The sequence below is a fragment of the Plasmodium vinckei genome, assembly GCF_900681995.1.
Source record: "Plasmodium vinckei vinckei genome assembly, chromosome: PVVCY_05".
NCBI lineage: Eukaryota > Apicomplexa > Aconoidasida > Haemosporida > Plasmodiidae > Plasmodium > Plasmodium vinckei.
The window spans coordinates 125,740-140,185 of record NC_051297.1 but is presented as its reverse complement, the minus strand read 5'-3'; the positions used below and the strand labels follow the sequence as shown (position 1 = coordinate 140,185).

The window sequence follows — 14,446 nt, the reverse complement described above, 5'->3', positions numbered from 1 at the left end:
TATAAAGTACACGAGACATTAGATACATTTTAGCATGTGTAAACATTACTTGAGTTTGTAGATAAATAAAATTTAAAAAAAAAAAAAAAAAAAATTATATAAAGACATTTGAAGGGGAAAATTATGATCTTGTCTATTATTTAGTTGGGAAATGCTTGTAAACATTTAGAATGCAATTTGCGCATCATAAGTTAGGTATGGAATAAGTATGTAGTTGTAGTGCTTACGGATTTTACATAAAGTTTGTAGCTAGAAATAAAGAAATTGAAGTGCTAATTTTGATTAATGTTGTAATAATTATTCCATATTCGGTACTCTATAACATAAAATATGTTGTCCATAGAGACATCTTGAATAGATGTATTTTCATTTGCATATTTACTTATTTTAATATTTTCTTGTATTTTTATTGCAATTTTAATGTTAGTAAAAAGTTTATGATTATTTGAAGGATATTGAAAAATGGGATTGTCGAGATTTTTCGAATTATTGAGACTTACAATAATAAATGGAATATTTTTTGATAAGGTTTCATTTGTTTTAGAATTTTTAATATGAATTTGTATAAGTTCTAAGAAATTATTCTCTATATTTGTAAAAGAAAAAACAAATAAATAAAATAAAATATTATCATGACAATTGATGGCAGATACTATATTACATTTTAATCCATCTAAATTGACAAAACTATTTGAATTATTTAAATAATATCTTCTTATTTCATTATATTTTATATTATTCATTTCAAATTTGATATTAATAAAATAGTTTAAATTTGGTTTATTTGGCAATTGCATTTTTTTTAAACTTTTCTTTCCATTTTCTTGTGTAAGTAAAGTATCACTAGGAGTTCCACTTTTATTTCTTTTATTTTTTTTTTTATTTATTTTGTTATTACTAGATATGGTTGTGTTGTTCTGTCCTTTTTTTCTTTGGGCCCACAGTATATTTTTGAACAAGCTTAAGTAATATTTCATTTTGTGTTTGTTTTAAAAAAGATAGAGGTCACTATAGTTGTAGGAATGTCTATATATATGGTTTGAAAATTATAAGCATGTGGTATATTACGAGTAAATATAATTAAGGAGGCTTAGCTCGACTACAAATGTCATTACATGTTTATGAAGAATTGGTGAAATGGTTAGTAAAAAAAAAGGGAAATTTATAATTTGAATATGTTCTTCTTTGAACATGTCAAACTTGTTTGGAATCACTAAGTGATTGATACGAGTTAGAGGTGACGTGTTTTTTCTTTGCTTCTACAGTTTTAGCTAGATTTAGAGAAAGAAATGAAATACATGATAATGTATGTAAATGCAAATAGGTGCAAACAAAATTAAAAACAAAAATACATTTTAAAAACAAAAATACATTTTATAAAAAGAAACAGAGACTAATTTAAGGAAATCATAAAATATAGCCATATAAAAAATGTTTATAAATAGTTATGACACCAAAAGAAAATATAATATTCCATATAATTTGGATATACATACATATATATTATGCATAATATAAAAAAAATTGTAAAATAAAAATTATGAATTATTTTGAGATTATTTTATTGCTTACTTATTATGTGCATAAACATGTAGAGTAAGAAAACAAAGAATGTAATTTATTTTATATTTCACCATTCCATGTATAGACATACATAAGTATATGCCTTATCATGTGTAGTAAAATTATTTTTATTTGTTGCCCTTAAAGGGGAAATAAAAAAATAGCAAAGTAAACCAAAGCAAACAAAATAAATGAAAACAAACAAAATAGCGTTTTATCGAATAAATAGGAATTAATTAATGTAAAAATAATTTGAAAATAATGTAAACATGTAAAAAATAAAATAAATGAACAATATTTAACTCTACACAATGTTTGCATAAATTATTATTTGTATTTATATTTATATTATTTTTCATAATTAAAAATAAAATATATTGTCTAATTATTTTTGTTTTTATTAGACCATCAGAAGTGACATTATTTTGTAGTTACTTTTGTTTTTTTGTAAATATATGGAACTATATAATTTTTTTTTTTAAAATTGTTATATTTATGTTTGTAGTGTATATATAATGAGCATACCTTATGTATGTATATTGCTCATGATAATTTTTATAGAGTTTACTCATAAAGTTATATAAGTATCTTAGTACAATTTCAACTATTGTACTATCCTCCTATTCATTTTGTTGTCTGTCATTTTATTGTCTTCCATTTTGTTGTCTTCCATTTTGTTGTTTGTCATTTTCGGCCTGTTCATTGTCTGCTCCCTATTTATGATCAGTGTGCATGTATATATGTCTGTGTTTCGTGAGGGTAATAATTTTTTTTGAATTACACAAGACATATATGGTGAATAAATGAGCAGGTATTAATTAATTATGCATTTTAAAAACTATTTTATATTTTTTTAATTGTCATACACCTTTTAATTGTTATACATATTTCATGCCAAGGTGAAGGTGACGAGACAAGGAAAAAGTAAACAAACTTAACGTAATTTTATAATTAATTTATTTGTAAATATTTTTATTGAGCTAAAGTAGCAATGGTAAGTTTGGAAAGAATCAAATTTAGATTAGAGGAATCTTTAGAGAAACATAGAGTTAGATTGTTGAAAACTAGAAATGGAAATGTAAGCAAATGGAATGAAATAAAACGTGGAAAAAATAATAAAAATATAAACATTAATGACGATACAAACTTAAATAAAAAGAAAAAACAGATACACAATGAAATTATATCTAATCAAATAGCACAAAAAAAAAAAATAATTGAAAATGGTGATCCTTTGAAAGGGAAAACTATAATAAACAAGTTATCAAGCATAAACAAGTTAGCAAACGTAAAGAAGTTAGCAAACGTAAAGAAGTTAGAAAACGTAAAGAAGTTAGAAAACGTAAAGAAGTTAGAAAACAAATCCATTTCAAACAATGGGAATATTAATATAAAGGGAAAAGGATCTATAGGAGGATATGAATTAAATTCAAAAAAAGAGGAAAGAAAAAATGAAGTAATTATAAATAATAAAAGTGAAAATATATTTAGTGATTATATATTAAATAATGAAAAAGAAAATAAAGATATTAATTTGTATGGATGTGAAGATGCAGAAAATTTTCGATATGTATCTAAAGAAACTCAAGATCATTTAAATGATTTATTTCGTAATTTTGTTAATTGCAAAATTAATAATTTATATGTAATAAATGGTGAAAAAAGTAAAAATAAAAAAGGTCAAGAAAATTTTGATCCTCAAGATGTCGTTCAAAACAATTCTAAGCATGAAGGTTCTGAAAATAGTGAGTTAGTAGATTGTGTAGAAAAAATTAAAGAGGAGGAAAAGTGCAAAGCATCAAATTTTAATTCAAATGATAATTGTTTAGACAATATGAATGAACTTAATACAGTAAATCATAAAATAGAATTTGAAAATTTAGAGAATGTGAATAGATATATGATTAATAAAAGAACATATGGAAGTGATTTTATAAAATTAATGGAAATTGAAAAAAAAATGAAAAAAAAAATAAAAAGTTTTGAAAAAAAAAGAAAAGAATCTAGAAAAATATCAAGTGAAAAATGTTCTTTGATTTTTTCAAATTGTGTATCTGTAAAAAGTATGTCTATAAATTCTCAGAAGGGTTTTTCAAAAACCTCATCTAATTTTAGTGAATCATTATGTTGCTCTGATTGTAATGCTGACCATGTTTCAAATTGTGGAAGTTCAAATTGTGGAGGTTCAAATTGTGGAAATTCAAATTGTGGAAATTCAAATTGTGAAGGTTCAAATATGGAAAGTTTTTTAGATCAAGAAGAATCTTTAGGATCAAGGAGTATAGAATTGTTTACTACCCAAAAAAATGTTTATATTCATAATGGCTATAAAAAATATAGTATGCTAGATAAACGAAAAAAACAAGCAGAAAAAATAAAAAAATTGTATGGTGATAAAATATTACAAAACAATGAAGACCCTTACGCCGCTCCAAAAAGATTAAAAAATTTACAAACTGAAACTAAATTGAGATTGAGACTAAGAAGTGGGGAAAGCAATCGAAGTGGGCAAACTGTAAGAACTGCGCGAACTGCTAACAGTAGTAACAATAGTAATGAAAGTTTTCAGAGATTGCATAAAACAAATTATTATGAGCATGGTATTGTAAATGATTATAATATTTTGAGATATCCTTGTGAAATATGTAACAATCATTTTGATAAGAGACAAAGTAAGAGGTACTTATCCAATGATAGTGTTCATAAGGATGTATACGAAAAATTAAGTAATAATTATGATTGCCTAAAGTGTAATAAACATAAACATGAACATGATAAGGGATTATTGTTTAGGGGTCATAAATATTATGACAAAATAAATAATAATTTATTGTTTATATCAAAAAAAAATGAGGTTGAATCCTCTAATTTAACTTCGTCAGAATATATAGGTTCCCAAAATTATAACAAAAACTTTAAATTATTAGCTAGTTGTCCACACAAAGAATCTGATAAAATGAAAAAGTACTATTATATTGAAGAGAATGATAATAATCCAGATAAATATAGTATAGACAAAGAGATTCATGGAAATATAGAATCTGTGAATCAAAAGAAATGGAAAAAAGGATCAGTAGATAACATACTCCCCAATGATATAAAAAAAGTTGATAATATCAATCTTAGTCACAAAAATGTAATGAGTATTTCTACTAAAACAGAGCCATTAGTCATGCATGGAAAAAAAGAGGAAGAAGAAAAGGGTCTCTCGAAAAGTTGTAACTTAAATATTAATAATTCAGAAATATTTTCAGATAAAAAAAATGTAAGCATGAATGATAAACATTCCCATTCATATCCTGACTATAAAAAAATAAAATTTCCATTTAAACATCATAAGATGAGTGATATAAAAACCGAAGAACCACGTTATAGTAGAGATATATGTATGTTTGACGATACAGACAAAGGAAGTAATAGTATGAATATATGTACAGATAAATATTCAAATAAAGAGAAAAATGAGGAGAATATAAGTCCATGGTTTTACAATGATAATAATAAATTAACGCCAAGAAAAATGCTTAAAGAATTATCAGATAAAAGGAAACAATTTAAACGAGCTACTAGTATAGTTAGTGATAAAATCAAAGATATAAAAAATTTATCTCACCATATTAATGAATGTAAAGATATTTTAAAACAAGAACCGAATTATTTTGATAAAAAAAATTATAAAGATTATGATAGTTCATATTATAATGAAAATAATACAAGTGAAAATTTTATGGATGGTCTAGAAAAAAATGAAAAGGACACAAATTTAGAAAGTAAAAAAAGTTTCAATCTGTTTGATGTAGATAAAGATAATATTTTCTCAGAAGAAAAAGTAGAACAATCATGTAAAACAAAAAATGTAAACATAAATAATGGCAATAGTAATGACAATAATAATGACAATAACAGTATAGTGGTTGAGAAAAAAACAAGAACTAGCCATACTAGCATAAAAAATGCTGTTTTAAAAAAAATATTAAAGATGAAAATTGAAGCTATGAAAAGAGATTTAATAAAAAAAGAATCAAAAATATTAAATAATGTAGAAGAGAAATTTGTTGATTTACAAGATTGTCCATTTAAATCGAGAAGTGTTTCCTTTAGTGCACATTTAAGTGAAGATAATATAAAGGGTTTAAAAGATAAGGTAATAAATGAAAAGGGGAAAGACGGAAATAATATCAGTAGGGAATGTCCAAATTTAAATAAGCATGATATATACTTTAATAAAAATCAGGGAGATAGTTTTTGGAATGAAAGAAAAAGTAGTAGTATATATTCTGAAGGAATTCCTATTAAACGGATAGATAATTATAAAAAGAATAATATTAGTAACTATAGTAGTAATAGCGAAGAAAGAATAATTTCTAGTGATACTTTAGGTACCGAGATAAATAGTAATAAAATTGATGTAGTATATTTTAATGAATCTTTTTATTGTCATTTAAAAAATGTTAATAACAATGATGCATATCCCAATTCAGAGGAACCAATAAGTAAAGAAGATAAAAGTTTACTCATGACAGCATATTTAAAGGATAAAAAAAAAAAAGACAATGAAAAATGTTCCTTAAAATATAATATTGAATATTTTAAACTAGCTAAATTATTTTGTGAAGATAATAATTTATTTAAAAATTATGTACAAAATATGAGTGCTAATATAAGAGGAAATAACAGCAATATGGATCAAACTGTTTTATCCATTGTAAAGAAATTCCAATACAACAAATACCCAATCAATGCACACATTGAGCAGGGTGTAAATTTAAAGGGACTGATAAAAAGAAGTGGCACCAAATATTGTTACACACAAGAAAAGAGAGAAAAAAATTATTTAGCAAATAGTATAAAAAATGACCATTTAAATGGTAGCTACACTAATGACTATTTGAACAGCAAAAAATATATTAACAATTTTAATAAGAAGGAAACAACACCTAAAGGTAATAATGTGCAACCTTATTTTAATGGTGACAATGGAAATATAATTAATAATCAAACAAATGCCAAAATTCCCAATAATACTATTAATAACAATATAATAAAAAGAGAAAATGAATTTTATAAATTTACAGCACCCGAAATAATTTATGAAGAGAAAAATTTGAATAAACCTTCTAAAGTTTATTTAACAAAAAAATCGAGGGTTGCCTTAAAAAAAAATACACTTTTAAGAACGTCCGCGCTTGTAAATAGGTATGAAAAATTGAAGTGCAAATGAGTAAGAAAAAGGGAATTCCTTTCGCTTAAAATTGTGACATAATATATTTTTGCCTGCACGTTAATGTTGTTTACTTTTTTTGGCATGTTAATTTGTTCATTTTTTCTGACATGTTAATGTTGTTTACTTTTTTATGGTATATTAATGTTGTTCATTTTTCTGACATGTTAATGTTTTTTATTTTTTATGGTATATTAATGTTAATTTTTTCTGACACGTTAATGTTTGCAATGTGTGTACTTACACACAGTATTAAAAAGAATAATTGAACTAAAACTCTAATTGGGCTAATTTAAAATCCTCGACGAGGTAATGATAAAATGTTTTTATAACCATGCATAGGCAAGCATATGCACATATATACACATTAAATGCACAATATAAATGGGTATATATAATATGTTTGACTAAAAATAGCATAACAATAATAAAAATGACAACATTATGTTTATGTTAAAAATATGAACATACAATATTTTATATGTATACATTTTTTCTTCATTTTATTTAATTATGCAAACAAAAAACAATGACAAAAAAAAAACACTGACAAGCACAGTGATAAATAATAATAATACAATTAACAAGTTTATACATATATTATACGTATATAAGTGTACATGTATATATGCACGGCAAGGAAGAAAAAATAAATGACGAGGGTTTACGTAGACATAAATAAGAATAATATAAATGCGTATAGCCAAATAAAGTTTAAAAAATTATAAGATAAATATAAATTAAATAAATAAAACTTCATAGTAGTTCTTCTTCCCATTGTAATATTGGTTGTGGTTTAGGAACAATAGTAAATGGTTTATGTGGAGGGGGAAACAATTTATTTAAAGCAATAAAACGATCAGAATCACAGCATCTAACTGGTAGCATGGGTTCGAAATATCCCAATTCGCTCCACATTCTCATTTCTTCTAGAAAAAAAGGTCCCTATATATAAAAAAGAGAAAAAAATATGTATAAAAAGGATATTATTAAGTATCATAGATGTATATGGATAGGAGATTGTTTTCAAAAAAAACTGTTAATAAGTGAGGGTTTTATTTACCTGAACAACACCTTTTGGGTCGATATATTGCCAGCATTTATCTCTTAGTGCATCTGGTCGCTTAGCATCTTCAACATCATAAATATTATTTTGATTAATTGTATTTTTTTGCTCTTGCAAAATATTAATTGCTTTATTATCATTTTTGTTTTCTTCATTTAAATTACATTCTGATGAATTTATTTCAGATGATGTTTTAGGAACTTGAGCTTCTGTTCCATTTCTTGTTCCAGTCATATTTTTAGTATTTAATGAGTTTTGATTAGTATTATTTTTTTGATTTTTTTGTTTTTTTTTATTTTTTTCATTTTTTCCTTCATTAGTTGTAACTTGTTCATATTCTTTTCTTTCATTATTACGATCATTTTTATTTTCATTTTTACTAGCACTTCGATTTCTAGAATTATTATTGTCTGTATTTTTTTGTTCTTTATTAGTATCTCTGTTATTTGGTAGTGTTTCAGTAGTTTTATCATTTGTGGATCTAGTGGTTTGTATATTTTCATTTTGATCACCTTCATTTGGAGTGGGTTCATTTTGTTGAGAAAAATTGAAAAAATTCCTACTCATTGAATTGTCTTGCTTATCCATAGTATTTAATTTGTTCTTTATCATTATGTTATTAGGATGATTAATATGAGTTTTAGAATTATAAGGTAAAAAGTTTGAAGTTTTAGGATCAGCATCTTCTTGAATTGGATAATCAATACGTTCCGATGAATTATTATTAGATGGTTTAAAATTTGTTTGATCTGAAAAGTTATTAATGTCTTGACGATGTAAATGATGTTGAGGTATTGGATGTTTAAATGAATGTGATATATCGTCATATTTATAATTATTTAATTCATCTATTTTTAATGGTGTAGAATGATCAATATTTTCCATATCCATTTTTTTTTTTTGTTTCAACATATTTAGGATTTGATATTTTTGTAATAGCATTTGATTATTTTCTACATCTGTATTATTTTTAAAATCTTTTTGATTATTTTTATTAGCAATCGATTTATGAATTATGTTTAGAATAGGAGATGTACCATCTATATTCCCATCATTATTATTATCAAATTGTGAATAGATCATGGAATCATTATTGTGATTTATTTCTTGTGGTGATAAATTATATTGATCTTGTGAAATTCTTATTGTATTTTTATTATTTGTATTGATAGACATATTATATAATTTATGTTCATCATTTTCAGAGTTCATATTTAAATTATTATGATAATTATTATCTTGTTCATTATTATTAAAGTGTATTTTATTTATAATATATTTTTTTTGTGCATCTGTTAAATTGATTCTATTTAGAAGATTTATTTTTTGTTCCGTTGTTGCATTTATTTGTCTAAAATAATCGATCATTTTTTGGATAACCATATGTTTATTATTATCTAATGTTTGTTCATTTTCTCTTATATTATTATTGTTTGATTTTATTCCGGAGCTATAATTATTCATATTGTTATTTATGTTATGAGAATTTAATGGTTGATTTCTATGAGTGTGATTCTCATAGGGAGTAGATGCAGATGTGTTGGTGAAATGCATTGGATTTGAAACTGAACTTGTGTATGTTTGAAAATCTGGTTTGTTTTTTTGATGGGTATATTGATTTTGGTGATTATACATATTCATATCATGTGACGATTGAGATGAAGATAAAGCTGATGTTTTTTCTACAATATGATCAATGTTATTAATAAAATTTATAATAAAGTTTTTATCATAATGTTCCATTTTAATTTTATCTTTTTTTTGTTGATATAAATTATCATGATGTTTTAATATGACTATAAATTGTTGTAATAAGGATTGAAATTTTTTTGAATTTTTTTCATACGTCATTTTAATTACATAATTAGCATAAGTTGATATATCTTTTATTTCTTTAAGTTTTAATAATATTTTATTTTCTTTTCCTAAAGTTTCAGGAGTATTATTATCATCATAATTTTTAATTTTAAAAAATATCCAATATAATTTTAATTGAATTTGTTGAATATTTAATGAATGATAGAATTTTAAAAGTTCACCAAAATCTAAATTATTTATTTGTAATTTCATATTTGTTGATATATTAAAATGTGGGGTATTAGGATTTTCATTTTTATTTCTATTAATAATATTTTCTTTTATAAGATGTTCTTTAGATTCTCCAATCATTTGACGAATGCTTATAGAATTTTGTTTTATATAATTATTTTTAATTTCAGATTGTGTATTATAATCAAGAGTTTCTCTTTTATTATTATTTACAGATTGATCATGATAATATTGCATATTTATTTTATCTCTATTTTGTCTAACATCAAAATCATGTTCATCTTTTTTATTTCCAAGAATGTTCACCTTAGCATGTGGGAGAACAGTTTTAAACAATTTTAATAAATCCTCATTATGTTGTATATTTTTACTATTAAATGGTTGATTTCCAATTTCATTACTCCAAATATTTTCAGCCATTTGAGAGTTTGAAGAGTCATTATATCCTGTTTGTTGTTGAAACATTTGATAATCATTTTCAGACATTTTTTGTTTATTATTAGGATTGTAAAAAAATGAATTGGCTCTTCCAGATTTTATTTCATTTATATTTTGCATAAATTTGGAATTATTGTGAATGTTATTAAAATCATTTACTGCCATTTCTTGATCTTGAGAAGTTTGATTTATTTTAATATATTCATTATGGTCAATATAATTATGTACATCCATATTATCATTTTGTTGATAATTCAGTAAATTCTTTTCTTCGATTAGATTATTTTCTCTTTGTTTTTTTAAAAATAAAATATGCTTAATAAGTTTTTCTTTATTTGAAAGTTCGTTGAAATTGTCTTCCTTACTATTTTTATCTTGTGATATATTCATTTGATAATCATTAGGTAAGTAGTTTCTATTTAGGTTTCCTATTTTGTTTGCATCTCTTTGTGTTTCATCATTTTTGTTTGATTTAATTACAGAAGAAGAGAACCCATTTATGTTTTCATTATTATAGATGGCATTCATATTGTTTGGTTTCATATTTATAAATCGACTATCATTATACTGATTTAATTCATGTTGCATATTTTGATTATGTACATGCTCATTTATAATTGAGGTACCAGCCATATTACTATTTTCAGGTGTATTGTTTTTTATAATTTCATGGAAAATAGTTGAATACATGTTATTATCATTGTTAAGTTGATTATTGGAATTATTTTGAAAGTTGGGACCTTCAGAATGAATGGGACGCTTTCCTGATTGGTCTGCGTCATTGTTTGGAGAGTTATCATTTGTTTCACCTAATATTTCATTTTTCTTTTTTTTTGATTTTTTATTTTTATTTTTATTTTCTTTTTTTTTTTTTTGATCCTTTTCAGTATTTTCAGGAATATTATTTTCTGTTTCAATAATTTTTTCATTTCCTTTTTTTTTATTATTATTTTGTTCTTGTTTTAAATTAGGTTTATTAAATTTGTCTTTATTTGTTGTATCATCAGTTTGTTTTTCTAAGTAATTTTTTTTATTTCCATCATTTTTTATATGCATAAGAAGTTTGTTGCTACCCCCTTGGGGATCTATAACGGTGTTAATGCCTTTATTAGAATTGAGTGTATCATTTTCATTTTTTTGATTAGGGTCACGGTCACTATGATTGTTGAAGGTAGAAGTGTTGTCTTTATCTTTTTTCTTTTTCTTTTTTTTTTCATCTGTAAAATTTGTATCATTTTTTTTATTTATATTATCTATATTGTTTTCATTTCTAGCTTGTTTTGGATCTTCTGATTTTAAATAATTATTTCGTTCAACTCGATCAATTTCCGATATATTACTTATTAATGTATTTGCCATTTCTTTATTTTCAAAATTATTTCTAATCTCTTGTTCCATAATATTTTCAATTAAACTTTTATCAATGTTGTTATAATTTTTAGCAGAACTAAGTAAATTCGAATATTGTTTTTGTAAAGAAGATAATAATTTGGATTTATCTATTTGATCCGAATTATTGTATATATCATTTTGAGCTAAAAATTCAGACACTTTTTTATAATTATTTAATCCGTTTGGAATGTTGTTAAAATCTGGAATATTTTGATTTGAGTTTGTAGATACAGAAGGTGTTGGGATTGGTGATTTATTTTTTGAATGTAAATTTAAATCTGCATTTTTCTTTCTCCAATCAATGTCCCAATCATAAAGATTTCCTCCAGCTCCTTTTTCTTTTTTTTTTGGTTGTTTAGTAATATTATTTGGATTATTAGATGGAGTTTGTGGGTTCTGTATTTGATTTCTTGGTAGATGTGAGAGTTTATTTGGATTAGATGCAGATGATGCACCTTTTTCTTTATCAATTAGTTCGGTATTGTTAGTATCAAAATTTGCAGAAATGTTTGAATTAGTTATGTCGGCGGATTTGGAAGTATTTGGGTCGTTAGTGACTTGAAAAGAATCAAGAAGATCCGTAATGTTATGATTGTTGGATGTGTTTATATTTGGAATGTTTCGATTGATGCGAGATGCGAGGAAAGAATTTGGAGTACTTCGTTGATGTGATATAGTATTATTAGGTGTCGATAAATTATCATGATTTATATATTTAATTTTATAAACATTTTTTTTATTATCTATAAGTTTAGGTTTAGGTTTTGGTGGTTCTTTCAAAACACCTGGTAAACAATTTTTCCATTTAACATCATATAGTTCATTAAAACTATAATTATTAACTAGATCTCCTTCATATGTATAAATTTTAAAAGTATTTTCAACTTTCATTCTAGGGAAAGTAGATGCTGTCATAAAAAGTGTGCCATCCGTAGACCAATCACACAAAACAGTGCATGGTTCTCTATATTGTTTAATTAATGTAACATTATAATTTTTTTCTTTGTAATAAAAATCGATATCTCCAGCCAGGTTTCCAAAACCTCCTAAGGCTATCATATTCCCGAAGGAACACCATTTAATTGTATTTTTATATTGAGCAGATATTTTTGATTTAATATTTAAAAATGAATCATATAAATATATTATATTGTCTGATTTTCCTTCGATAATTAAAAATTCATCAGATATATTGCTCCATTTTGCATCTTGAGCAACTTGGGTATTAATTTTTTTTATATTTACAGGTTTCGAAACTAATGAACAATAGTAGCAATTACTTACATATCCATAGGATGTATTTGTTGTATCATTAGTTGAAACAAGAAATATGATATATTTTCCAGTGATTGAATATAAGCATACTAGATTATCTAAGTGTTGAAAGTTTCTCTTTGTTAATAAGGTTATGTTTATTTTGTTATTACTTTCATCGATGTTTCGATTTGAAATAGATGAAGGTGATTGATCATTGGTTAGTCCTTCTATTTTATATACATATATATCTCCTAAGAAATTATGTTTTGTATGTAAAACAAAATATCTGGAATTTTGATCATCAATATATTTGGAAAAATATATAGCAATTACATTAAGATGATTCCATGAATAAATATAATTATTTGGAATATCTTTATTTGAAACATCATTAGAATTAGTATTTTCATCTTGTTCTAATATTAATGTATCATATATATACATATCTGATTTTTTTTGTAAAAAGAAATATCTATCATCATTAGTAAAATGAATTATCGGCCAATTGGAGCATATATTTTTTTTGATTTTAAAAGAGGATATGACTTTATTTTTATCTGTACTCCATAATAGAACATTCCCGATTTCTTTATGTTTATTTTCATCGTATGGAAAAAATATAACAATATATTTATTATTTGGTGACCATTGTACATGTTTGATTAATGCTAGATTATCTTGTGTAAATAATTCTTTATATTTATTTTGACATTTTATTTTATTCACTTGAATATTAGTAGAACAATTTAATACTAATAATACACCATCTATGGAATGAAAGATTAAGAAACTTTTTCCATCATGAGACCATATCACATCATGTATATACCCATCATATTCAAAAATTATTTTACTGTCATATTTATTTTCATTTTTTTCAAACTTATATAACTTTATCCCGCTTTTAAATCTAATAAGCAATTCGCTCATTTTTTTTTGTTAATAAAAATTTATTGTTAATTCAAATCATAGATATACATGCACACGTATATGTATATAGAGAAGTTTTTGTAAAATTTTAATAAATATGTTTATATCATAATATATGGTTTTTCTTTAACTAGCTTTTATTGAAATGTGTGTGTTTTTTTATTTAGATTTTCTTGAATAAGTCTTTTGTTTTTCTTTACTTGATAATATCTAGCTATTATTATTTTTTTTTTTCCTTTTACACTAAATATGTATATATATGTATGTATATGTAATGTATGTATATGTATATGCATATGTATGTATGTATATGTATATGTATGTATATATATATATATATTTTTTATGTATTAAATATGGATAGGGAAAATACCAAAAAAAAAATATAACTATTTAATAAAAGGAAAAATATAATAAATTTTTAATAAAAAAGAAAGTAGTATAATTATACTTAATAAAAGAGAAAGTAATAAATATAATTGATAAAAGGAAAAAAATAATAAATAGTTGATAAAATGAAAAAATAATAA

At 23.7% G+C, this 14,446-nt stretch overlaps 3 protein-coding genes across 3 annotated transcripts; 1 reads left to right on the top strand and 2 right to left on the bottom strand.

Moving 5' to 3' along the window:
- Positions 1-272: 272 nt before the first annotated feature.
- On the bottom strand, positions 273-977 carry PVVCY_0500390 (conserved Plasmodium protein, unknown function; the record flags this gene model as incomplete). The annotated part of the gene is made up of 1 exon (XM_008627414.2): positions 273-977. The coding sequence occupies one exon, from the start codon at positions 975-977 to the stop codon at positions 273-275; it is 705 nt and encodes a 234-aa protein (XP_008625636.2).
- Positions 978-2,554: 1,577 nt separating this feature from the next.
- Positions 2,555-6,784, top strand: PVVCY_0500380 (conserved Plasmodium protein, unknown function; the record flags this gene model as incomplete). Its single annotated transcript, XM_008627413.2, has 1 exon — positions 2,555-6,784. One exon carries the CDS (start codon positions 2,555-2,557, stop codon positions 6,782-6,784), a length of 4,230 nt encoding a protein of 1,409 aa, XP_008625635.2.
- A 756-nt stretch (positions 6,785-7,540) lies between these two features.
- PVVCY_0500370 (eukaryotic translation initiation factor subunit eIF2A, putative) lies at positions 7,541-13,916 on the bottom strand (the record flags this gene model as incomplete). Its single annotated transcript, XM_008627412.2, has 2 exons — positions 7,541-7,729; positions 7,848-13,916. 2 exons carry the CDS (start codon positions 13,914-13,916, stop codon positions 7,541-7,543), a joined length of 6,258 nt encoding a protein of 2,085 aa, XP_008625634.2.
- Positions 13,917-14,446: the final 530 nt, after the last annotated feature.